General features: G+C 46.1%; 1 protein-coding gene across 2 annotated transcripts in view; it reads left to right on the top strand.

Moving 5' to 3' along the window:
- The window catches only part of LOC132407439 (LIM/homeobox protein Lhx2-like), a 55,996-nt gene that overhangs the window by 27,818 nt on the left and 2,962 nt on the right, over positions 1 to 25,216 (top strand). Inside the window, exon 5 of one of the 2 annotated variants that reach the window (XM_059993942.1) lies at positions 8,940 to 9,138. In XM_059993942.1, coding sequence (XP_059849925.1) covers positions 8,940 to 9,138 — 199 coding nt within the window. Of the gene's footprint in view, positions 1 to 8,932; positions 9,139 to 25,216 lie in introns of both variants that reach the window. The other variant, XM_059993941.1, reaches the window with a different exon arrangement.

Here is a 25,216-nt window from a genome sequence, read left to right as displayed (position 1 = left end):
CCTGTTTCGGCCTCTTAATTAACATCTCGGTTTAATCTCCTCTCATTCCCAAAGGAGACAGTCTCAACTAAACCAGTCTCTCTGCATTCTATAATCCTCCAGCCCTGACAACATCCTCGTAAATCTCCAACACACCTTGCCTGGTGTCTTCGTGCGGTACAGTGAGCAGACCAGCATTGAACTCCTACAGCCTTGGCCCAACTGGGAGAATAATGCCCAAACTTTTAATGCAGGATTTATTTTATTAAGCTGAATCTAAGAGCTGTGGTGGGAATTGAACTAATGTCTCATGTTCATTAGTCCTGGATTACAAATGAATGGTTGCTATGCATCCACATAACAAGCTGTGGCGTGAGGTGACAAAGGAATCGCTACCTTTATTTAGTTGGCTAGGGAGGTAAAATGATCTTAAGGTCAGTCATAGTTAATTACTTGCTTACTTACTGCCCATTACGCCACTGGAATTTAGGGCAGCAATGAACATCCTCCATCTTGTCTGTCCTTGGCCATCTGCTCTATTGTGCCCCCGGTGTGGTCCAGGGCCCTCAGTCATGCACGGATATAGAAGGCTTCTTCATTGCTGTTCACATAACAATTTTTTTTTGACCAGTCAGATTTGATAGCCCTGAGCTGAACCCTGAACCTGGAGGACCAGTGGACCACTCTGAGTCTGTCCTCTACCCTTTGTCCTGTTTGGCAGATGCAGGCCCACCAAGAGGCAATGCACAACACCCTGGCTTCAGCCAGCATAGCTCTCCGGGTCACTGAGGCACGCAAGCCTCCAAACCCTACACCAAGGTTGTGGTCCTCTTGGATGAGCTATAGGTAATTGTAGGTATTAAAATCACTATTATAAATAAGCAGCGCACACAAAATGCTGGGGGAACGAGCAGGCCGGGCAGCGTCTATGGAAAGGAATAAAGAGTCATGTTTCAGGTCGAGACGCTTCATCAGGAGTGGAAAGGAAGGGGGAAGGATACTGAACCCAGAAAACAAGACAGAGTGCCGAGGTCATCAGGGCTTCGTCAGGTCTCGGCCCAAAACATCGACTGCACTCTCTTCCATAGACGCTGCTTGACCTGCTGAGTTCCTCCTCCAGTGTGTGTGTGTGTCGCTCTGCATTTCCAGCTTCCCAGAACCTCTGGTGCCTTGAAATGATACTCCTGTATTCTAAGGCTGAAAATATGAAAGAAGTCTTTTCTTGGGAGGGGAAATTCATTTTAATATTACATTCCCCAGAAGTGGTCGCTGCTACTAGGATGCACTTAGCCAAAACTATTTAGAAAGAATCAGGGAACCCGACCTTTGGCCCATCTAGTTCGTGCCAGTTACTTTGCCTAGTCCCATCGATCTGCATATAGACATTACCCCCCATACCCCTCCCATCCAGTCCTTAAGTGCTGAAATCAAAATCACATTCACCGCTTCCACTGGCAGCATGTCCCAAAAGATGATTAAGATGAAAGTTTTATACATATGCATAGAAGATAAAGGTTAGCTTTATTCGTCACATGTACATTGAAACATACAGTGAAATCTGTCGTTTTTGCGTCAACGGCCAACGCAGTCCGAGGATGTGCTGGGGGTTGCCCGCAAGTGTTGCCATGCTTCCAGTGCCAACGTAGTGTGCCCACAGCTCACTCACCCGCACATCTTTGGAGCAGGGGTTCCCCACCTGGGGTCTACGGACCCCTTGGTTAATGGTAGGGGTTCATGGCATAAAGAAACATTGTGTGGGAGGAAATCAGATCCCTGTGGATATGGGGAGAAGGTACAAACTCCTTACAGGAACGTTTGGACTATTCTAGTGGTGTTTAGTATTGTGGCTTTCTGGAGATTTACATCAATATTGCTGTGTGGGCCTAGTTGTTTAATGCTATTGTGTAGTGACTTTGGGATGCTACCAGTTGTAGATATTACGATTGGGACTTTTATGTGAACAGCCATAGGTAGGTAGGTAGGTAGGTATGTCGCATCCAGAATTATTTCCAGGTAGTGGACACGATTTCCTTTCACGCCGCTGTGACGTATTGGGAAATCGCGTACTAGGCAAGTTACTGCAGTGGTTTGCCATTGCCTTTTGCTGGGTGAGTTTCTTTTTAAAGAGATCACTAGCTCTTAATGGGATACAATTACTATTATTAAGATAAGGGGAACATTCACCTGATTTGTTGCATGAAGTGATGATTGTTTGATGGAATAGGGAGGTGATATGATATGATCTTAAAGTAATTTACAGGTAAATGTAAATATTAAAATCAATTATTATAACCATATAACAATTACAGCATGGAAACAGGCCATCTCGGCCCTTCTAGTCCGTGCCGAACGCTTACTCTTCCCTAGTCCCACTGGCCCGCATTCAGCCCATAACCCTCCATTCCTTTCCTGTCCATATACCTATCCAATTTTACTTTAAATGACAATACCGAACCTGCCTCTACACTTCTACTGGAAGCTCGTTCCACACAGCTACCACTCTCTGAGTAAAGAAATTCCCCCTCGTGTTACCCCTAAACTTTTGTCCCCTAACTCTCAACACATGTCCTCTTGTTTGAATCTCCCCTACTCTCAATGGAAAAAGCCCATCCACGTCAACTCTATCTATCCCCCTCATAATTTTAAATACCTTTATCAAGTCCCCCCTCAACCTTCTACACTCCAATGAATAAAGACCTAATTTGTTCAATCTTTCCCTGTAACTTAGGTGCTGAAACCCAGGTAACATTCCAGTAAATCTCCTCTGTAATCTCTCTATTTTGTTGACATCTTTCCTATGATTTGGTGACCAGAACTGTACACAATACTCCAAATTCGGCCTCACCAATGCCTTGTACAATTATTATAACATCACAAACAATACTCCTTTATTCTAAGGCTGAAAACGGGATTTAAGCCTTTTCATGGGAGAGGAAATTCACTTCAAAATTACAGAAGTGGACGCTGTTTCTAGGTTGCACGGATGTTTGTACTGTCAGGAAGGAGGTACGGGAGCATGAGGACTAGGACTGCCAGGCTGGGGATCTGCTTCTTCCCTCAGGCTGTGACTGAGGTCTCGTCACTAGGACAGCGAGCTGTTTACTGTCTATCTGTGCAGTTTGCAGTCGCAGCATGCAGTTTGAATGATACTTCATTGACTTATCTACGTTAATATTTTGTTTTATGCATTGTGTGTGCGATATACGTATTGTGGGTGCCACTGTGGTCTGGAGGAACGTTGTTTTGTTTGGTTGTACAGTCAGACAACGATAAACTTGAACTTGAACTAGAGCTTGTAGAAACTCCTCACAGATGGTGAATCTTTGAAAGTCTCCGCCACACTGCATTGTGGAGGTTGGAATCGGGGGAGGGGGGGTTTTAGAGTGGACGTACATACACCTGGAGTTGGGATTGGTTTATTATTGTCACATGTGCCAAGGTTCAGTGATAAACAAGGTATGGGAAACAACAGGGCAGGGTGGTTAGCATAACACGTTACAGTGTCGCTGATGAGGGTTCAATTGTTGTAAGGAGTTTGTGACAGCTTGGGATTCCTCCCACGTTCCAGAGGTGTTCGGGTTAGGGTTAGTAAATTCTAAACACGCTACGTTGGTGCTGGAAGCACGGCCACACTTGTGGGCTGCTCCAGCACACCCTCAGCCTGTGTTGGTTATTCATGCGAAATGACGCATTTCACTGTAGGACATGAGTTCCCAACCTGGGGTCCAAGGACTCCTCGGTTAATGGTAAAGCTCCATGGCATAAAAAACGTTGGGAACCCTGCTATGTATTTTGATGTAATGTGACAAATGGTGTCATCGAGTTACGGAGTGCTACAGCACAGGAACAGGCCTCGGCCTGTCTAGTCTGTGCTGACCTGTAACTCTGCCGAGTTCCATTGACCATGACGTTCCATCCACGTAACTACCCAAACTTTCCTTAAACGTGAAACCAAACTCGCGTTCACCACTTCCGCTGGCAGCTCGTCCTGCCGATAGGGCAGCACGGTAGTGTAGTGGTTAGCACGACGCTACACAGTTCAGGCGACCCAGGTTCAATACCCGCCGCTTCCTGTAAGGAGTTTGTACGTTCTCCACGTGACTGTGAGTGGGTTTCCTCTGGGTTCCCACAGTCGTACAGGGTAATAGGTTAATTGGTCATAGTAAATTGACTTGTGGTTCAGTTAGGATTAAATCGGGGGATGACTGGGCCTGTGCCGTGCTCTATCTCAATAAATAAAAATATAAAAGTAATGCTAATCTGTTCACCCTGGGATGTGGGAGGGAACTGCAGTCCCCAGAGAAAGTCTATGGGGATAACGTGGGAAGTCTGTACAGGTAGCCGCCGGAATTGAACCTCGGACACTGCACGGCAGTGCGCGACCCACTGTGCCCAAATATGAGGCATTGAATTCCCTTTCCCAGCTCTTGCTCTGTCACCCAATAGGCAGCTGTACCTTTAAGAACCTGCTGGCTATGTTGGGAGGCTCATTCAGCACCGAAGCAGGCCCTTCGACCCATCAAGTCTGTGATGGCCATCAAATACCCACCATCAACCCTGAGCAACGCACAAAATGCTGGTGGGACTCAGTAAGCCAGGCAGCATCTATGGAGGAGAGTTTTCGGGCCAAGTCCCTTGCCCACTGATTCCATTTTATTTTCTCCTCTGACTGTTCAGCATGGGCTAGAGGGGCTGAAAGGCTGTTTCCATGCCACGGTGTCATGTGACTATTCAACCACTCACGTACTCACCGCAAATATTTGACAGCAGCCAGTTAACCTACCGACCTGCCTGCGTTCAGGACGTAGAGGGGCAAGCAGTGAACCCGGGGGGAGCGGTGCCATCTCGGGGAGAACGTAGACAGCTTCCGAGCTCAGAACTGAAGCTGGGTCTCTGGAGGTCCAAGGCAGCAGGCTGTACTCAGCAGGGAATTCCGAATCCTGCTTGTTGACAGCTCCTTTCCCTTCCATGACACGTTACCTTGGACGCAAGAGATTCCCCAGATGCAGGAAACCCAGAGCTTTTTGCATGCTGTCTCACAGCCTTGTTTAAAATCTGACGTAAAACTATATATAGAACATTACAACACAGTACAGGCCCTTCAGCCTTTCTATCATCCATGTGCCTATCTAAATGTCTCTTAAATGCCCCTAATGTATCTGTCTCTCCCATCACCCCTGGCAGGGTGTTCCACACACCCACCACTATCTGTGTAAAAAATAAATATGTATATATTCTTTTGTAATTTATAGTATAGTTTATATATAGCACTGTATTACTGCCACAGAACAACAAATTTCAATGTTCAAGGTTCAAAGTACATTTATTATCAAAGTCTGTATACATTATACAACCTCGGGATTTCTCTCCTTACAGGCAGCCCCAAAACAAAGAAACCCAATAGAACCCATTGAAGAAGACTGTAAACACCCAATGTGCAGAAAGAAAAACAAATTGGGCAAACAATAAAAGTAAGCAAATAGCTTTCAGAACAAAAGTGAGTCCACAGACACAAAGCCAGGCATCACTGCCAGCGGGTAGGCCACAGCCTTAGTTCACTGCAAAGCCGAGTACGTATCGCAGAGCAAGGAGCTGATCCAGCCCGTCCGTCACCTCTGGCCCTGACACCCTGACCTTTCCAATCGGTCCCAGCGCTTAAATCGTCCAAGTCTCGAGTCGTTCCTTGTTCTCGGACCGGGGCCCTGCCGTTTTCAGATGCTCTCAGGCTGGTGCCCCACCACCTTTCCACCAATTTGGAAAGGCATTTAAGTCAATCAAACCTCATGTCTATCCCTATTCCTGAGCCTGGACCTGGGCTCTGCTTCACCTCCACTCACTTCGCCTCGGTTCTGCTGCATTGACTTGCCTCCAAGTCTGCTATCACAACCTATGTCAGTGATAATGAACCTGATTCTGATTAATTTTATAATTTCTATGCCTGGTTATGTTCCTTTGTCAATCACTCCTAAAATGTCTTTAATCAAAGCGAACCCAGCAGTAATGCTCCTGGTATCCTCGATCTCCAGCCTGACTCAGATCCTCTTGCTCATGAACCCATTGGAGGAGAAATAATTCCTAAATATTTCTTGTCATCATATTTTCCCCAGTGCATCATTTGGAAACCAACCTATTAGATCCCAAAACATAGACTCTTTATTCATTTCCACAGATGCTGCCTGACCTTCTGAGTTTCTCCTGCATTTTGTGTGTGTTGGCTTTGGATTTCCATCTTCTGTAGACTTTCTCAAATTTATTACTGGAAAATGTTATTCTTCTGTGTGGAATTTTAAACTCAGGACATAGAACGTTGCAGCACAGTATAGGCCCTTTGTCCCAGGATGATGTTTGGCCTTTTCACCAAACCCTTCTCTCCCACATAGCCCTCCATTGCTCTATCATCCATGTGCTTAAACAACTCTAATGTATCCACCTCTATCACCACCCTGGCAGTTTGTCCTACATGCCCACCACTCTGTGTAAAAAATTACCTCCGACATCCCCCATACTCTCCTCCAACCACATTAAAATGATGCTAGGGGTTGTTGGCAGACACCACCAGGTTCAGGAGCAGTTCTTACCCCTCAACCATCAGGGTCCTGAACCAGCGTGGATAACTTCACTCACCACCAGGTTCAGGAACAGTTCTTACCCCTCAACCATCAGGGTCCTTAACCAGCGTGGATAACTCCACTCACCACCAGGTTTAGGAACAGTTCTTACCCCTCAACCATCAGGGTCCTGAACCAGCGTGGATAACTCCACTCACCACCAGGTTCAGGAACAGTTCTTACCTCTCAACCATCAGGGTCCTGAATCAACGTAGATAACTTCACTCACTGCAAATCTGAACCGATTCCACAACCTACAGACTTGCTTTCAAGGACTCTTTACAAATCATGTTCTTAGAATTATAAACACAAGAAAATCTGCAGATACTGGAAATCCAGAGTAACACATAGAAAATGCTGCAGGAACTAGCAGCACCTATGGAAAGGAATAAACACTTGAAGTTAGAAGTCTATAACATTATAAGAGGTACAGGTAAGGTGAACAGTCAGAATCTTTTTCCCAGGATAGCATCAGATTCTAGAGGACATGCATTTAAAGTGAGATGGGGAAAGTTTAAGGGATGTGTATGGGACAGGTTTTTTACACAGTGAATGCCTGGGACAGGTTGTTAGTGGCGTAATCACAGAACCTTTGAGCACTACAGCATTGAAACAGGCCCTTTGGCCCATCTAGTCCTTGCTGAAGAGTGGCAGTGTGGAGATACGTCTCTACCAAAGGAGGTGTAAGGCATTCCTTCCCTCTGCAAACATGCAGGTTACCCTTGGGCAAGGTGTGCCACCTGCTTAGTCACCCCGATCAGGGTCACGAGAATCCGCGGCAGCAGGCGGTGGATGGTCGTACGAGCAGCCGGTGCAGATCACAAGTCCTGGTTATGTGACCACTGACACCAGGCAGACCATCTCTGAAGAGTATTAATAATGGCTGGGGTCACCTGTCCTGTAAAGAAACTGCCCAGAAGAAGGCAATAGGAAGCTACCTCTAGAAAATTTGCCAAGAACAATCATGGAAAGACCATGATTGTCTATGGCACATAAAGAATAAATGTGTCCATGCTGAACTATTGTTCTGCCTAGTCCCATCGACCCACAACTGGACCATAGCCCCCTCTACCCCTCGCATCGACGTTCTTAACCAAACTTCTCTTAAAAGTTGCAGTTGAACCTGCAACATCTGTTGGCAATTCCTTCCACAGCTGTACAACCCTCTGAGTGAAGAAGATCTCTCTCAGGTTTCCCTTAAATATTTCACCTTTCACCCTTAACCTCTAATCTCTAGAATGATAGAGGCATTTAAAATAGACGAATGAATGAACTGGGAATGGAGGGATATGAATCAGAAATTGGCAGAAGACATTTTATTTAATCTGGCATCATCTTTGGTGCAGATAGTGTGGGCTGAAGGGCCTGTTTCTGTGCTGTTTCAGGTTGAGATTCATTTATTTACCACATGAACGTCAAGTCAAGTTTATTGTTATTGAACTACATACGTCTGTATAATGTGTATAACCATATAATGCGTATCGAAATGAGACTGTTTGTCCAAACCTGGCTGTAAAACACAGTAGGACACATAACACACGATAACTTATGAAGGTAAGGATAAAGTCTACAGATGAATCAGACAACATAACAAACTGAACTGCATTAATATTAAATATCATAAAGTATGGAACTGATTAACCAATGATATTTTGAATATGATGCAGCAGGGAGTTCAGAAACCCAGTGGCCTTTGGGAAGAAACTGTTTCTCATCCGGACCGTTCTTGTCTTTATGCATTGGAGTCTCCTGACTGATGGTAGAAAGTCAAAGAGGATGCTGGATGGGTGGGTGGGATCTTTAATAATACTAAGGGCCCTGTGTGCGTAATGCTCCTGATAAATGTCCCCACTGATCTTCTCAGCTGTTCTCACAGTCCTTTGTAGGGACCTCTGGTCCGATGGTTGACTGCTCCCAGACCAGATGGAGATGCAGCTTGTCAGGACGCTCTCAATGGCGCTGCTGTAAAACGCAGTTAAGGGGGGGATGGGAGCCTTGCTTGCCTCAGTCTCCTTAGGAAATGGAGACACTACTGTGTCTTCTTGTACAGGGAGGTGATATTAAGGGTCCAGGTGATGTGAACTCCCAGGAACTTGATGCACTCTCTATGGAGGAGCCACGTATCCATTTGTGTTAATAACCAACACAACCAAAGGATGTGCTGGGGGCAGCCCCCAAGTGTCGCCACACATTCTGGCGTCAACATAGCGTACACACAATGCTCAGTGGTTCTATTCTACTGTTCTGCATTCTATAAGTCATCAAAGGGATATATTTTAGCCAGTAGCTGCACTTGTTCAAAGTTCCTTCTTAAATTTACAGTAAATCTTCCTAATATTTTATAGCATTGAGTTGTAATGAAAATGCTGGTGACCACATGGAGAGAGAGCAGCAGTATCCTCCCGCCCAGAAGACAAAACGCATGCGCACTTCCTTTAAGCATCATCAGCTGAGAACCATGAAATCTTACTTCGCCATTAACCACAATCCCGACGCAAAGGACCTGAAGCAGCTAGCGCAGAAGACCGGTCTTACAAAGCGAGTTCTGCAGGTAAGGGAGATCTCCTCAGTTACCGTCTACAAAGTATTGGAAGTTCTGGATAGTCAAATCCTTTCCCCAGGGCAGAACTGGCTGACACGGGTGGGCGTAACTTTAAGGTGATTGGAGCAAAGTATAGGGAGATGATTGTCAGAGTCAGTTTCTACATAGAGAGTGGTGGGTATGTAGAACTCACTGCCCAGGGTGGTGGTACACGTAGAATTGACTGGACTTTGAGAGGATGTTTCCTATAGTGATGGAGATTTCTGGGGCTGAATTTCCCTCTGCAGGAAATTCCTATGTGCCTTAGTAACAAGTGAACATCTCTCCCCCAGTTTTGTAACCGTGTCCCCTCATTCAAGACTCTCCCTCTAGGGCAAACATCTTGGAATTTACCCTATATTGCCCCCTTAGGATTGTGCAGCCTCATTATAGGAAGGAGGTAGAAGCTTTAGAGAGAGCACAGAGGAAGTTTGCTAGGATGCTGCTCAGATTAGAGGGCATTGAGAAAAGATTGAGGATAGGTTGAGTGAGTTAGGGCTTTTCTCTTTGGATTGAAGAAGGATGAGAGGTATACAAGAAGATAACAGGCAGAAACAGAGTGGACTGCCAGAAACATTTTTTCCCAAAGCAGAAATGGCTGAAACAAGAGAGCATAATTTTAACGAGATTGGAGGGAAGTATTTGGGAGATATCGGAGGTCAGTTTTTTTACACGGAGTGGTGGGTGTGTGGAACACCCTGCCGGGGGTGGTGGTAGAGACAGATACAGTACACTAGGGACATTTAAGAATCTCGAAATCACACGGATGAAAGAAAAATGCAGGGCGATGTAAGAAGGAAGGGTTAGGAATCCCGAACGGTTAACTTGCAGGTTGAGTCGGTGGTAAGAAAGGCAAATTCAACGTTAGCACTTTGAGAGGACTAGGATACAAAAGCAGGGATGTAATGCTTTTAAAGGCATTGATTGGTCAGACCGCATTTAGAGCTCTTGGAGTATTGTGAGCTGTTTTGGGCCCCTTATCTAAGAAAAGATGTGCTGGCAGTGGAGATGGTCCAGAGGAGGCTCACGGATGATTCCATAGATGAAAGGATTATTATGTGAGGGTTTGATGGCTCTGGGCCTGTACTTGCTGCAGTTTAAAGGAATGGGGGTGGGGGGATTTCGTTGAAATGCACTGAAAGGCTTAGATAGAGTGGACTTTGAGGGGATGTTTCCTATAGTGATGGAGTCGAGACCAAAGGGCACAGCCTCAGAATAGAGTGATGTCCATTTTGAGCAGGGGTGAGGAAACACTTCTTTGGACAGATGGTGGCAAAACTGTAGAATTCGTTGCCACAGACAGCTGTGGAGGCCAAGTCATTGGGTATATTTTAAGGGGAAGGTTAATATGTTCTTGGTTAATCAGGGTATGAAAGGTTATGGGGAGATGGCAGGAGAATGGGGTCGAGAGGGATAATAAATCAGCCGCTATGGAATGGCGGAGCAGACTTGATGGCCCAAATGGCCTAATTATTCTCTTATGTCTTATGGTTTGACTGATTTTAGTAGATTAAAAGTCAGCACAACATCATGGGCTGAAGGGCCTATACTGTGCTGTATTGTATGATATATAAGCAAAAGTTCCTGGAAATGGTCGGCAGGTCAGGCAGCATCTGCGGAGGGAGATTCTGATGATCTGAAGCACTGAATTCGTTTCTCTCTTCACAGATGCTGCCTGATCTACTGATCATCCATTGAGCAACACACACAAAGTGCAGGAGGAACTCAGCAGGTCAGGCAGCGTCTATGGAAATGAATAAACAGTCGACGTTTCAAATTGAGACCCTTCATCAGAGAGGAAGGAGGAAGAAGCCAGAATAAGATGGTGGGGGAGGGGGGAAAGGAATACAAGCTAGAAGGTGATAGGTGAAGCCAGGTTGCAGAGGGTGGGGGGTAATGAAGTAAGAAGCTGAGAGGTGATAGGTGGAAAAGGTAAAGGGCTGAAGAAGAAGAAATCTGATAGGAGAGGAGAGTGACAATGGGAGAAAGGGAAAGAGGAGGGGAACTGGGGGAGGTGAGAGGCAAGTGAGGAGAAGAGAAGAGGTAAGAGCAGAGCCAGAGTGGGGATTTGAAGAAGAGGGAGGAGGGAAAAAAAGCATCTGTTGGGTCTCTTTTCAAATTCTGTTTCACAGGCAATTTCTTTCACTGAGCAATGCTGCTATTTAAAGCAATACATTCAGATTCACACTTTAGTCTAACACCATCTCACTCGTGTTGCGGTTTTGCCACGTGGAGCAGGAAGCAGTGACTTGGCTCAGCTACTCTTTTCTCAAACACGCCTCCCTGGAGTGCTTTGTTTCAATTAGGATCACGGAGGGTGGAGTACTCATTAGTTCCTGGTAGAACTGTTCCATCAGCCTCATTCCCCACGGGCCTGCTGATGATCTTACCTCCATGTCCCATCCAATTCCCTATCGAAGGCACTTCATAAAACTCTCGTTAAACCACCTCGGGAGTGCTGCATTCAGTCCTGGTTGCCCCGCTACTGTGAGGATGTGGAGGCTTTGCTGAGGGCGTGGACGAGGTTTGTGGCATGGAGTATAATGCAGTACAGTACAGTGCTGGATCTTGATGCTTTTGCAATGCAAAGGGTTTTTTGGAAATCAACAAAGAGGCATAATGCTCATTGCTTACAATCGTTTTGTTGAGTGTAACAAGAACATAGCAGATGAAGAGTAAAAAAGCATGAGGATAAAGAACAAAGGAAGAGCAGGCAAGGAAAGAGCCTAAGGAAAAAGAGGGAGAACAAGGAAGATCTGGTCTTCACATACGACCATGAAAAAGCAGGAGCAGTTAGTTAATTTGGCCCATCAAGTCTGCTCTGCCATTCCATCATGGCTGACGCCCTTACCTATCAACCCCCATAGGGTGGCAGGGTGCAGATACGTCTCTACCAAAGGAGGTGTAAGGCACTCCTTCCCTCCCCTAGCCTGCAGGTCACCCTTGGGCAAGGTGTAGCACCTGATCAGGGTCACATGAAGCTCTGGGAGCAGGTGGTGGATGGTCGTACGAGCAGCTGGTGCAGATCACAAGTCCAGGTTATGTGACCACTGACGCCAGGCAGACAATCTCTGAAGAGCATTTACAAGACACTGTCCAGAAGAAGGAAATAGCCAAGAATAATCATGGTCATGGGAAGACTATGATCGCTTTCGTCATACGACATGGCACGTAACGAACAAATGCTCGAAGTCCGTGCACTGTTGTAATGAATAGTTTAATGGTTCAATTGTATATCAGAGAATGTATACTGTATACAACCTGAAATTCTTACTCTTCACAGACCTCCACAAAACAAGAAACCCCAAAGAAGGAATGATAGGAACATAAGAACCCCAAAGCCCCTCTCATCCTCACAGTAGAAACTCTGACCCCTCCCCCTCCCCTCACGTGCCATCATAAGAACCAACCGCCACCCCCTTCCCCACCTTGCAGGCAACAGCAAAAGCCCCCCAGAGAGACCTCGATTTAGTGCATTCCTCAGCTCTTCGGTACCCTAGACAGGCGTTCTCTCACTAGCAAGGTCGAGAGAGCCGTCACTCCGGTAACAACGAGCAGCAGCTTGCTGTTTCAATGTGATAACCTGCAATGTCACTTCTCCAAGTCCCCCGAGTCTGAGGGGGAGAGGGAGAGAGAGAGGGGGGAGAGGGAGAGAGAGGGGGGGAGGGGGGAGAGAGAGGGGGGAGGGGAGAGGGAGAGAGGGGGGAGGGGGGAGAGGGAGAGAGAGGGGGGGAGGGGGAGGGGGTGAGGGAGAGAGGGGGGAGGGGGGAGAGGGAGAGAGAGAGGGGGGAGGGGGGAGAGGGGGGAGAGGGGGAGGGGGAGAGGGGGGAGAGGGAGAGGGGGGGAGGGGGGAGAGTGAGAGCCGTCACTCCGGTAACAACGAGCAGCAGCTTGCTGTTTCGATGTGATAACCTGCAATGTCACTTCTCCAAGTCCCCCGAGTCCGAGAGGGAGAGGGGGAGAGGGGGGGAGTGGGGGGAGAAGGAGAGAGAGAGGGGGGAGAGAGAGGGGGGGGAGAGAGACAGAAAGAGAGAGAGGGGGGAGAGAGAGAGGGGAGAGAGAGAGTGGAAGGGAGGGAGAGAGACAGAGAGAGATGGAGAGAGAGAGGGGGGAGAGAGAGTGGGAGGGAGAGAAGGAGAGAGAGAGTGGAAGGGAGGGAGAGAGACAGAGAGAGAGGGAGAGAGAGAGGGGGGAGAGAGAGTGGGAGGGAGAGAAGGAGAGAGATGGGGAGAGAGAGAGAGAGAGAGAGAACAGAGGCCTTTCTTCTGATAGCAGCACCTCTGCCTGCTCTCCTGGTGTTTCAGTCTCCCACACAGAACAAAGTTTCTTACTGTATCTTGGCATATATAACAATAATAAACCAATTTATCAGTTTCCCACAAACATCTTTACCAGAGGTTTAGGGTTCTCTAGGTAAAATAGTCTGCCATGGTGAAGGGTGGAGGTGATGTGGAATCACACTTCTCCCGTTCCCTATTCACCAGAAGAAATCTCCGCCTGCTCCCTTTACAAAGTTGGGAGGGGGTTTGATTATTCTGTGCTTTGTACAGGGATCAAAATCAAGGTCACTCCCATCTGTTGGAAAGCAAGGTTATTCTACTGCCTCTCACCAGAACCTTCAACGCCCTTACTAATCCAGAACCGAATAATGCATTTAAAATGCCGGGGGAGCTCAGTAGGTCTTTGATCCTGGCAAGTGGAACAATTGCCACAACTGCCTCAACTCCTCCCTCACCACCATTCAAAGCTCCAAGCAGTGCTTCCAGGTGAGGTGACACTTCATCTGTGAGAACTTTGGGGTCATATACTGTATCTGGGGCTCTCGGCGCGGCCTTCTGTATATGAGTGAAACCCAACGTAGATTGGGAGACCGCTTCACCGAGCACCCACCAGAGAAAGCGGGATCTCCCAGTGGCCACCCATTTTAATTCCACTTCCCATTCCGACATGTCAGTCCATGTTCTCCTCTACTGCCACGATGAGGCCACACGCAGGCTGGAGGAGCAGCACCTTCTGTTCTGTCTGGGCCGCCTCCAAACTGGTGTCACGAACCTCGATTTCGCTAACCTCCCCTTCCCCATCCCCCACTCCCATTTCCCTCTCTCACTTTACCTCCTTACCTGCCCATCACCTCCCTCTTGTGCTCCTTCAACTTCCCTTTCTTCCATGGTCTTCTCCTCTCCCCTGTCAGATTCCCCTTCTCCAGCTCTTTACCTCTTTCACCAATCAGCTTCCCAGCTCTTTACTTCACCCCTCCCCCTGTCCAGGTTTCACCTGTCACCCACCACCTTGTACTTCTTCGTCCCAACCCCCCCACCTTCTTGCTCTGACCCCTCATCTAGTTTTCCAGTCCTGGTAGGGACTCAGCCTGAAGTGTTGACTAATTTACTCTTTTCCACTGATGCCTTCTGACCTGCTGTGTTCCTGCCGTACTTTGCGTGCATTGCTTTGGATTTCCAGCATCTGCCAACTTTCTTGTGTTTGAAGAACCTATTAACCTCTGCTTTAAATGTGCCCACTGACCACTAATACCATGAATTTCCATTGATAACATTGACCAATCGGATAGCCAGATTCGAGTAATGTGATACCCACCACTGACCAGTCGGATTCAAGTAACGTGACACTTGCCACTGAAATCAAGAAGTTTCCAAAAAAAAAACAGAGGCAACTTTAACCACTGAAAACTCATTGAACATGTGTGTATATTGGTGATGATGTAAAAATACAAACAAGCATAAGAAAGTTAAATCACGGGAACAGCAACAATTCGACAGCCCAATCCAACAACAGGGACAGGTTTTTTGGCCTATATTGAGGTGTTAAAATAAATTAGTAATTAAATGTTAAACTTAAACTGAAGAAAGGAAATTGTTGGCCAGTTACCCTGATCTCAGTGGTTGGGAATATGTTGCAGCTTATTATTAAGAATGAGGTTTCAGTATGGTTTCCTTAAGAGGATTTCTTACTTGTCAAATCTATTGAAATTTTATCAGGAAATAATGGGCAGGGTAGACAAAGGAGAGTCAGCAGATGCTGTTTACTTGGATTTTCAGAAGGCCTTTGACATGGTGCCACACTTGAGGCTGCTTAACAACATATGAGCCCATGGTTTTGCAGGAAAGATATTAGCATGGATAGATGATTGGCTGACCGGCAGGAGGCAAAGAGTAGCAATAAAAGGAGCGTTATCTGGTTGGCTGCTGGTGACTAGTGGTTTTCTGCAGGAGATGGTGTTGGGTTCACTTCTTTTCATGTAGTATGTGAATGATTTGGGTGATGTAATTGATGGTGTTGTGGCCCAGTTTATGGACCATATGAAGTTTGCTGGAGAAGAAGCAAGAAGTCTGCAGAAGGACTTAGACAGACTGGGAGATGCTGAAGCTTTATAAAGGCACTGATGAGATCATATTCGGAGTATTGAGAGCAGTTTTGGGTCCTTTATCTAAGAAAAGACGTGCTAGCATTGAAGAGGTTCACGAGAATAATTCCAGAAATGAAAGGGTTAACATATGAGGAGCACTTGATGGCTCTGGGCCTGTACTTGCTGGAGTTTAGAAGAATGAGGGGGGATCTCATTGTAATCTATCAAATATTGAAGGGTCTGGATAGAGTGGATGTAAGCAGTATGTTTCCTACAGTGCGTGAGTCTAGGGGCAGAGGACGCAGCCTTAGACTGGAGGGATATCCATTTTGAATAGAGATGAGAAGGAATTTCTTTAGCCAGAGGGTAGTGAATCTGTGGAATCCATTGCCACAGTTGGTTGCGGAGGTCAAGTCACTGAGTACATTTAAAGTTGAGGTTGATAGATTCTTGATTAGTCAAGATATCAAAGGTTATGGGGAGAAGGCAGGAGAATGAGATTGAGAGGGATAATAAATCAGCCATGATAGAATATCAGAGCAACTTGATGGGCTGAATGGCCAGAGTCTGCTGCTATGTCTTATGGACTAATCTCATCCCTTCTGCCTACACCATGTCCATACTCTGTATTTGTGCCAATCCAGTAGCAACCAGCATGATGCTGTTACAGCTTGCGGTGTCAGAGTTTGGAGCTGAACTCCACCACCGCCAGTAAAGAGTTCATACGTTCTCCCGGTGATCGGCTTGGCTTCTGGTTTCCTCGCACATTCCAAAGACGTACTGGTTAGTAGGTTAAATTGTAAGTTGTCCTGTGATGAGGCTAGTGTTAAACTGGCAGCCGTTGGACAGCACAGCTCAAAGGGCCAGAAGGGTCTGTTCCATGCTGTACCTCTAAATAAATAAATAAAATCCCAGCTTTTTGGATGTCCCTATTGTATTTGCCTCCATCAGCATCCCAGACAGAACATTCCATGGGTGGGATAGATCAGAAATGCCAAGCACCAGAAGACAAGCTTTTCAGTTTAGATTGGGACCTGAGGCACAAGTTTGTTTAGTCAGGCTGGAATCAGGCAGTTTGGTGGAGTTTAAGGTGGCGACCCCTGAATGTGAAGCTTTGGATGAAGTGTTGTGGCTCGAAATGCCGGCTCTGTATTCTTCATAGATGCTACCTGACCTGCTGAGTTCCTCCAGAATTTTGTGTGTGCTACCAGGATGCTGCCTTTTATAGCGAGCATGTGCTATAAAGAGAGGTTGGGCAGACGAGGATTGTGTCCCGTGGAATGGTAGAGTTTGAGGGGATGCAGGAGAGTGGGGCTGAGAGGGAAAATAAATTAGCCATGATGGATGCTGGAGCAGACTCGATGGGCCAAATGGCCTTAGTCCTTCTCCTATGTCTTATGGTCTTTTAGAGAGCTGATGGAGTTTATAAAATTATGTGAGTTATTGATAAGAGTTGACAGTATTGTTTTTCTCAGGGCTGAAATCTCTAATACCAGAGAGCATGCATTTAAGATGAGAGAGGGTAAGTTCAAAGGAGATGTGGGGGACATCTGGGGTGGTGGTAGAGGGGGATATACAGGTATTTAAGAGGCTCCTAGATAGGTACATGAGTATCCAGAGAACATTTACAGGCAGAAAGAATTAGTTTGATTTGGCATTATTAGATTAATTGGTTAGGCACAACCCCGTGGACTAAAGCTGTACTGTCCTGTGTTCTACACTCAATGTCCTCTTTGTTAGATATCTCCTGTACCTAATAAAGTCGCCACTGAGTGAATATTCATGGTCTTCTGCTGCTGTATTCCATTCACTTCATGGTCCAACATGTGTGTTCGTAGATGCTCTTTTGCACACCACTGTTGTAACGTGTGGTTATTTGAGTTACTGTCACCTCCCTGTCAGCTTGAACCAGTCTGGCCCTTCTCCTCCGACCTCTCTCATTAACGAGGTGTTTCCACCCACAGAACTGACACTCACTGGATTTTCTTTTGCTCTTTGCACCATTCTCTGTAAACTCTAGACACTGCTGTGCATGAAAATGCCAGGAGATAAAGCACATTCTGAGATACTCAGACCTCCCCATCTGTCACCAGCCATTATTCCATGGTTAAAGTCACTTGATCACATTTCTTCCCCATTCTGACGTTGGGTCCGAACAATAATTGAACTCTTGACCATGTCTGCATGAGTTACTACCACATGATTGGCTGATCAGGTTTTGCATTCACGGGCAGGTGTACAGGTGTACCTGATAAAGTAGCCACTAAGTGTATGTGCTGAAGTTGAATCAGTTTCACCCACCCCTGGTGATACTAGTTTCCACCTGATGAATTACGTTTCCCTGAGAGCCCCTTTGTCCGCTGCCTATCCCTGTCAAATGAGTGCACAGGTCAGCTTTGCTGAGAACGTGCTGCCTGATATTTACTCCTGTGGCTGGTTTTGTTATTTCAATCCATTACCAGAGGCTGTTGTTATGCTGATGCACAGACACCTCTTTAAAAGTGCCTAGGAGTTATTCTGCAGGTTCTGTTTATACCCCAAGGACTATCAGCGGATGGTGACAGTGGGATACTTGGAGACTGGAACCAGAATTAGTTTTTTTTTATCATCACATGTACAAAGATACAGTGAGAAGTTTGTCCTGCATACTATTCTTGCAGGATAGATCATTACATAGCAGACTGAGATATTACAATAACAGACTGAAGAATAAAGTGTAACATCTACAGAGACAGTGCTGTGCAGATAGACAACAAGATGCAAGGTCATGACAATGTAGATTGTGAGGTCAAGAGTCCATCTTATCATACTCATGAACTAAACAATAGTCTTATAACTGTAACACACACAAACTACTGGAGGAGATAAGCAGGTCAAGACAGCGTCTACGGAGAGGAATGAACAGTTGATGTTTTGGGCCAAGATGAGGGGTCTGGGCCCTAAATATCGACTGCTTATTCTCAAAGTTCCAAGTTCAGTGTACACTTATTATCAAAGTATGTGCTGTTTATTATATTTTCAGATGCTGCTTGACCTGTTGTGTTTCAATAGTGTTCTGTGTGTTGTGCTCTGGATTTTGAGCATCTGCAGAATCTCTTGTTTCTGGGATAGGATGCGGTAGCTACAAGTGTGATTCAACATTGCAGTTAGAGAGGTTCCACTGCCACTACGATTACTCTTTATACTGTTCCTCCCAATGGTAGGGATGGAGGAACCAGCCTGAGCCTCCACCCTCACTGTTATAATTCAACCATGTTGGAGCACGAACTACACGTGAGACATGAAAAACAGAATCAGTGGAGGCCATTTGTCCCCTCTGACTTCCTCTGCTATCCTGTAAGGTCATGGCTGATTTGAAAAGAGGCTTCAGCTTTCCCATCCTCCCTGTTCCTTGGGTAGCTTGGAGTGTTGGAGGCTGAGGGGTGACCTTATAGAAGTGGATACAATCAGGAAGGGCATAGATAAGACCGTAAGACTATTGGGAGCGGAATGAGGCCATTCAGGCCATTAAGTCTGCTCCACCAAGCCGTCATGGATGATTTATTATCCCTCTCATCTCCATTCTCTTGCCTTCTCCCTGTAACCTTTGATGTCATTACTAATCAAGCTCTGCTTTAAATATACCCAATGCCTTGGCCCCCACAGTTGTCTGTGGCAATGAATTCCTCAGGTTCACCGTCCTCTCTCGAAAGGGACGTCCCGCTATTCTGAGGCTGTGCCCTCTGGTCTGAGACTCGCCCACTATAGGAAACATCCTCTCCATGTGCAGTTTATCTGGCCCTTTCAGTATTCAATAGGTTCCCCCCATTCTTCTAAACTCCAGTGAGTACAGGCTCAGAGACATCTAACGCTCCTCTTACATTAACACTTTCAGTGCCAGGATCATCCTCATGACCCTCTGCAATCCCAGCACATCCTTTCTTAGATATGGGGCCCAAAACTGCTCACAATACTCCAAGTCAGGTCTGAGGTGAAGGTAGGGTTGAGGAATCAACAACGAGAGGGCACAGGTTTAAAACGAGAGCGGAAAGATTTAGGGGCACTTCAGAGGCAACTTCTTTTACACAGCGGGTGATGCGTATGTGGAATCGGCCAACAGAGGAAATGGTTGCTACAATGACAACTTTTAAAAGACAGTCGGACAGTTAGACGGATTGAAAAGGTTTGGAAGGTTTACGTGCCAAACACTGGCAAATGGGACTCGCTTGGACAGGGCATATTAGTTTGCTCGGAGTAGTGGGCCAAAGGGCCTGTTGCCCTCACCAAACACTCTGACAAACTTCCACAGGTGCAAAAGTCTCAGGCACAGGTGAACAAAGTTCTGTAAAGTGAAGATGTTTTCAAAAATAATGAAGTGAAAAATTTCTAAATATAAAAAACCATAAAGAACAGTAAATTGTAAATATTAAATCAAATCAATATTTGGTGTGACTAGCATTTGCCTTAAAAATGGCATCAATTCCCTTAGGTACATTGTTGCGCAGTTTTAAAAGAAAATTAGCTGGCAGGTTATTCCAAGCATCTTGGAGACTTTGCCACAGTTCTTCTTCAGACTTTGGCTGTCTCCTTTGCTTCTGTCTCTCCAGGTAATCCCAGACAAGATGTTGAGATCAGGGCTCTGTGGAGGCTATGCTACGGAAACCATACAAAATCTAGGGTGCCTGCACAGTACTTGATGCACCATCAATAACTCACACTGAGACGTAAGGCGAGATATCGGCTTTTATTGACTGGAAGAAGGAACCAGGAGTGAGTGTCTATCATACAAGGTCTTGGAGACTGAGGCCGAGCGTCAGGCCGCAGATCTCCTTTATACAGGGGCCTGTGGGAGGAGCCACAGGAGCAGTCAGCAGGGGCGTGTCCCGACAGGCACATAGTTCACCACAGTACTGTAGGAGGTGTCCTAATTGGTTGCATCTTGGTCTGTTATGGAATTCCAAATGCACAGAGACACAAGAGAGTAGTGGACTTGGCCCAGGAATTCACAGGCACATCCCATCTCCACCATTCCGATTCTGACTCTGAACATGAAGCACTGCCTCAAGGTGGCAACATGTTTCAAAGCAACACACACAGAATGCTGGGGGAGCTCAGCAGGTCAGGCAGCGTCTGTGGAAGTAAATAGACAGTGGACATTTCAGGCCGAGACCCTCCTTCAGGACTGGATTGGAGGGTTGAAAGGTAGAGGGCTGTAGGAGAGGAGAGTGGACCACAGGAGGAAGTGAAGAGGAGGGGGCCCAGGGCGAGGTGATAGGTGGGTGAGAAGAGGTAAAAGGTCAAAGTGGGGAATAGAAGAAGAGGGGAGAGGAAGGGGGATTTTTTTTAGTGGAAGAAATCGATAATCAAATCATCAGATTGGAGGTGTTGCTCCTCCACCCTGAGGGTGGCCTCATGGTGGAACAAGAGGAGACCGTGGACTGGGAACGGGAATGAGAATCAGAATTCAAATGGGAAGTTCTGGGTTGGAGCGGAGGTTCTCGATGAAGGACGTCACTTTAGAACAGAGATGGGGAGAAGTTCCTTTAGCTAGAGGGTGCTGGATCTGTGGAATTCTTTGCCACAGACGGCTGTCATTGGAAGTCTTTAGACTCTTGATTAATCAGGGCGTCAACAGTTATAGGGAGAAGGCAGGAGAATGGGGTTGAGAGAGATAATAAATCAGCCATGATGGAATGGCAGAGCAGGCTTGATGGGCTGAATGGCCTAATTCTGCTCCTATGCCTTTAACGTTTTAGATTCCCCACAAAAGAGGCAATGTCTTCTTGGTAGCTGCCCTGCTGAAGTCCCTCAGAGTCTTATACATCACAGGAGGGGATTCGTAGCAGTGCCGCTGGTTACGAAAGTCTGTTCAAACGCTGTTCTGTTGGAACCATTTCCCTGAGGATTGTTACCTCAGCAGTTGCTGTGGGAATTGCTCTGGAGAAGAAAACTGGAATGGGGGAGCCTTCATTTTAGTTTGAATGTCTTAATATTTTGAGGGCAACATACTATCGATAATTCTTTCTTAAGATGCTCAGTTGCTTGATGTGAGTTCACTGTCATGGTGGTGTAAGCTCCCCAGTTATGTAACCACACACACAAAACATTGGAGAGGCTCAGCAGGTAAGGCAGCATCTGTAGACGGGAAAGAACACTCGACATTTCGGGTTCAGACTCTTCATGGAGACTGGGAAGGAAAGGGGCAGGAAGCGGAATAAGAAGACGGGGTGACGGGAAGGATTGATTACAAGCCGACAGGTGATGCTTGAGACCAGGTGAGGAGGAAGGTGGGTGCATGGGGGAAGGAGGGGATGAAGTGAGAAGGTGAGAGGTGGAAATGGTAAAGAGCTGAAGAAGAAGGAATCTGATAGGAGAGGGCAGTGGACCATAGAAGAAAAGGATGAAGGAGGGGAACCAAAGTGAGGTAATGGGCAGGTGAGGAGAAGAGAAGGGGTGAGGGGGAAACCAGAATGGGGAATGGAAAGGAAGAGAAGCGTGAGACTGGTGAGAAGTCTCAGGCTGAAACATCGACTGTCTATTTCCCTCCACAGTGTTGCCTGACCTGCTGAGTTCCTCCACCATTTTGTATTTGTTGATCCAGATTTCTGGCATCTTCAGAACCCTTTGTGTGTCCTTCCAGTTACAGGGCTACTTTTTTCCCAGCCAGAGTGTCTTGGGTGAGAGTTTCTGGGCTGAGGTCCCTCTGTCCTACCACTAAGGCACAGTGACACTGTTCTGAAAGTGCTGGAAATGGTAGAACTGAGGAGGTGAAAGAATGGTGAGTGGTAATGTGGTCAGATTTTCTTCAGATCACACTTGCAGTGTTTTGTTCCATTCTGGTCATGATAGGAAGGATGTGGAAGCTTTAGAGAGGGTGTAGGAGAAACTTACCAGGTTGCGAGAGCACATTTATGCGTTTAGGTTGTGTGAGCTAGGGCTTTTGTCCTTGGAGCGAAGTTTCTATGTTTCTATGTTCTATGAAGAAGAATGAGAGGTGCCTTGATATAAATGTACAAGATGTTAAAAGGCGTGGATAGAGAGGACAGCCAGAGAGCTTTTCCCAGGGTGGAAATGGCTAATATGAGGGGAAATAGTTTTAAGCTGATTGGAGGAAAGTATAGGGGAATGTCAGAGGGAAGTGTTCTTTATGCATCGAGTGGTGGGTGCATGGAATGCGCTGCCGAGGCGGTGGTAGAGGCAGATACATTAGGAGCATTTAAGAACCTCCTAATGGGCACATGTATGATAGAAAAATGGGAGGCTATGTGGGAGGGAAAAGTTAGAGTAGGTTAAATGGTTAGCACAACATTGTGGGCTGAAGGGCCTGTACTGGGCTGTATTGTTTATGCTCTATGTTCTATGATTCCTGGGGGAAAGGGAATGGAATAATGGGTACAGTCTGGATTCTGTCCTCATTGCAAAGATATGCAGCTTTAGTGGGTGTTGTAGATGGAACTTCGAGTTCAGGTTCACGGTTCCCTGAAAGTTTCATCACACGTAGACAGGGTGGTAAAGAAGACTTTTGGCCTGCTGGTTTTATCAGTAACACCAGCCTCCATCTATCAACATATCATTCGCAAACCTGGTCACAAAGCCATCAATTCCTTCTTCCTAATCATTGACATATAATGTGAGAAGAACCGGTCCCAGCCCTGACCCCTGCGGAACACCACTGGTCACCAGCAATCAACCAGGAAAGGTCCCATTTGTTCCCATTCTTTGCCTTCTCCCAGTCAGCTAAACTTCTGTCCATTCCTGTAACTCATACACTTTGCACAATACCATGGAGCTGCTATGTCTGCACTTTGGATTTAGAAATTAAATTAAGAGTAACTCTAAAAGTAACAGAGGTACTGCAGATGCTGCAAATCTAGAGCAAAACACACAATGATAGGTTAGGCTGATGAAGGATCTCGGCCCCTACATAGATGCTCCCTGAAAATAATATGGTTGGCCTCTCTTTATTTTTTTTGCATTGTAGAAAATCAGGAGAAGCTGGGTGCTAACATTTCTGATTAATGCCAAATAAAACACATTTAGATTTACAACTCTAAGTTATAACTTGATACTTAAGGAGGTAAGACAATATAAGAAATACTTGGCATACTGATGTACTCTAATAGACACACTCACTCAGTAGCCTTCTTCACAATAGGAGCTGGTTATCCCTGTACAGGAATGCAGCATGCAGAAGTTTTCCATGGAATTTCTCTTAGTTTTACACACAGCAGGAGATCCACAATCAAAGGCAGTTACAGCCCCTGGGGCAAGAATTTATAGCACTTCAGTGTAATGTAGTCAAAATTGCAATGACATTACCAAAAGTTTTGAAACACAAAGTCAAAGTAAATTTATTGGCAAAGTATGTCTGTTACCATACACTACCTTGAGATTCATTTTCTTGCAGACATTTACAAGAAAATAAAGAAATACAATAGAATTCATGAAAAACTGTACATAAATAGACTGGGATACAACCAATATGCAAAAGTAGACAAATAATACAAATAACAAATTAAATAATACTGAAAGTATGAGTGGTAGAGTCCTTGAAATTCATGTTCTCAGTATTATTGACTCTTTTCAGTATATGTTTAGTATGATCAAGGACTGCACTCACTTCACAAGCCTTTTGTACAAGCGCACACATTTGAATATAGAACATAGAACACAGGGCACCACAGTAGCATGGCAGTTAGTGCGACACTATTACAGGTCAGGGTGAGATTATGCGGGCAGTGGGCTAAAAAGCCCTCTTGTGATTTTTGATCTCCTCACTTGAGATTCCGTTTCACGTGACCCTGCCACTTTGATCTAGCCCACGCCTTCATTAACCAGGTCCCACAATTGCCTTTGTTGAATCTTGCCCCTCTCGACATAGGATATCCGGTTTGTAGGGGTTTAGCAAGGGTTAATCGGGGAGTGCCTAGGGTTTGTGGGGGTGTGTGCCCCTTTTGGAAGTTGCCTCGGGATTGTGGGGGTGTGTGCACCTTTTGGAATTTGCCTAGGGTTTGTGGGGGTGTGTGCCCCTCTTGGAATTTGCCTAGGGTTTGTGGGGGTGTGTGCCCCTTTTGGACTTTAGGATTAGGTTTGAGTGTAGGGCTGGTGGATGTACATGTTTGGCTGGCAGAGGTTAGGCTGCACAATTTGAAGTATGAGTTGCTATGCTGGCTAGGCTTGTACAGGGAAGTCAGGTTAATCTGGCCCATGCCTTTCATTATCGTGGTCCGACACCACTTGGTTCAGCGAACCGGGTGTGCACTGGGGCACATCATCAGTAGTGAACATTCGGATACTCAGCAGTTTCGGGCCTTTAATCACTAGACAGCCTACAGAAGCGGTCCAACAGTGTCCGACTCAGACACTGCTTGTGTTTTTCCCAGGGACCAATAATGAGAGGCATGTAATTCTGAGGGTAATGATATTTTGAAATATCAATACCTAGCACATGTATGCCTGGGATTGCATGGGTTAAATTGAAAATGTTTACTGGGCATTCAGCAGAGCTGTACCTGAGTTTAGCACTGACCTGTCTGCCGTCCCCATCCAGGGTTTAATTTACTGGTTCTCTCTCGCCTTGTGTGTGTCTGGGCTTTCTTATTGGCCTTTCGTGGGCCGGGAGAATGAAGAGCGTGTCACTGATAGGTTAGGTTGAGATTATGCGGGCAGTGGGCTAAAAAGCCCTCTTGTGATTTTTGATCTCCT

Source organism: Hypanus sabinus, chromosome 18, assembly GCF_030144855.1.
Source record: "Hypanus sabinus isolate sHypSab1 chromosome 18, sHypSab1.hap1, whole genome shotgun sequence".
In the NCBI taxonomy this organism is placed as follows: domain Eukaryota; kingdom Metazoa; phylum Chordata; class Chondrichthyes; order Myliobatiformes; family Dasyatidae; genus Hypanus; species Hypanus sabinus.
This window is presented reverse-complemented; position numbering and strand designations above follow the sequence as displayed.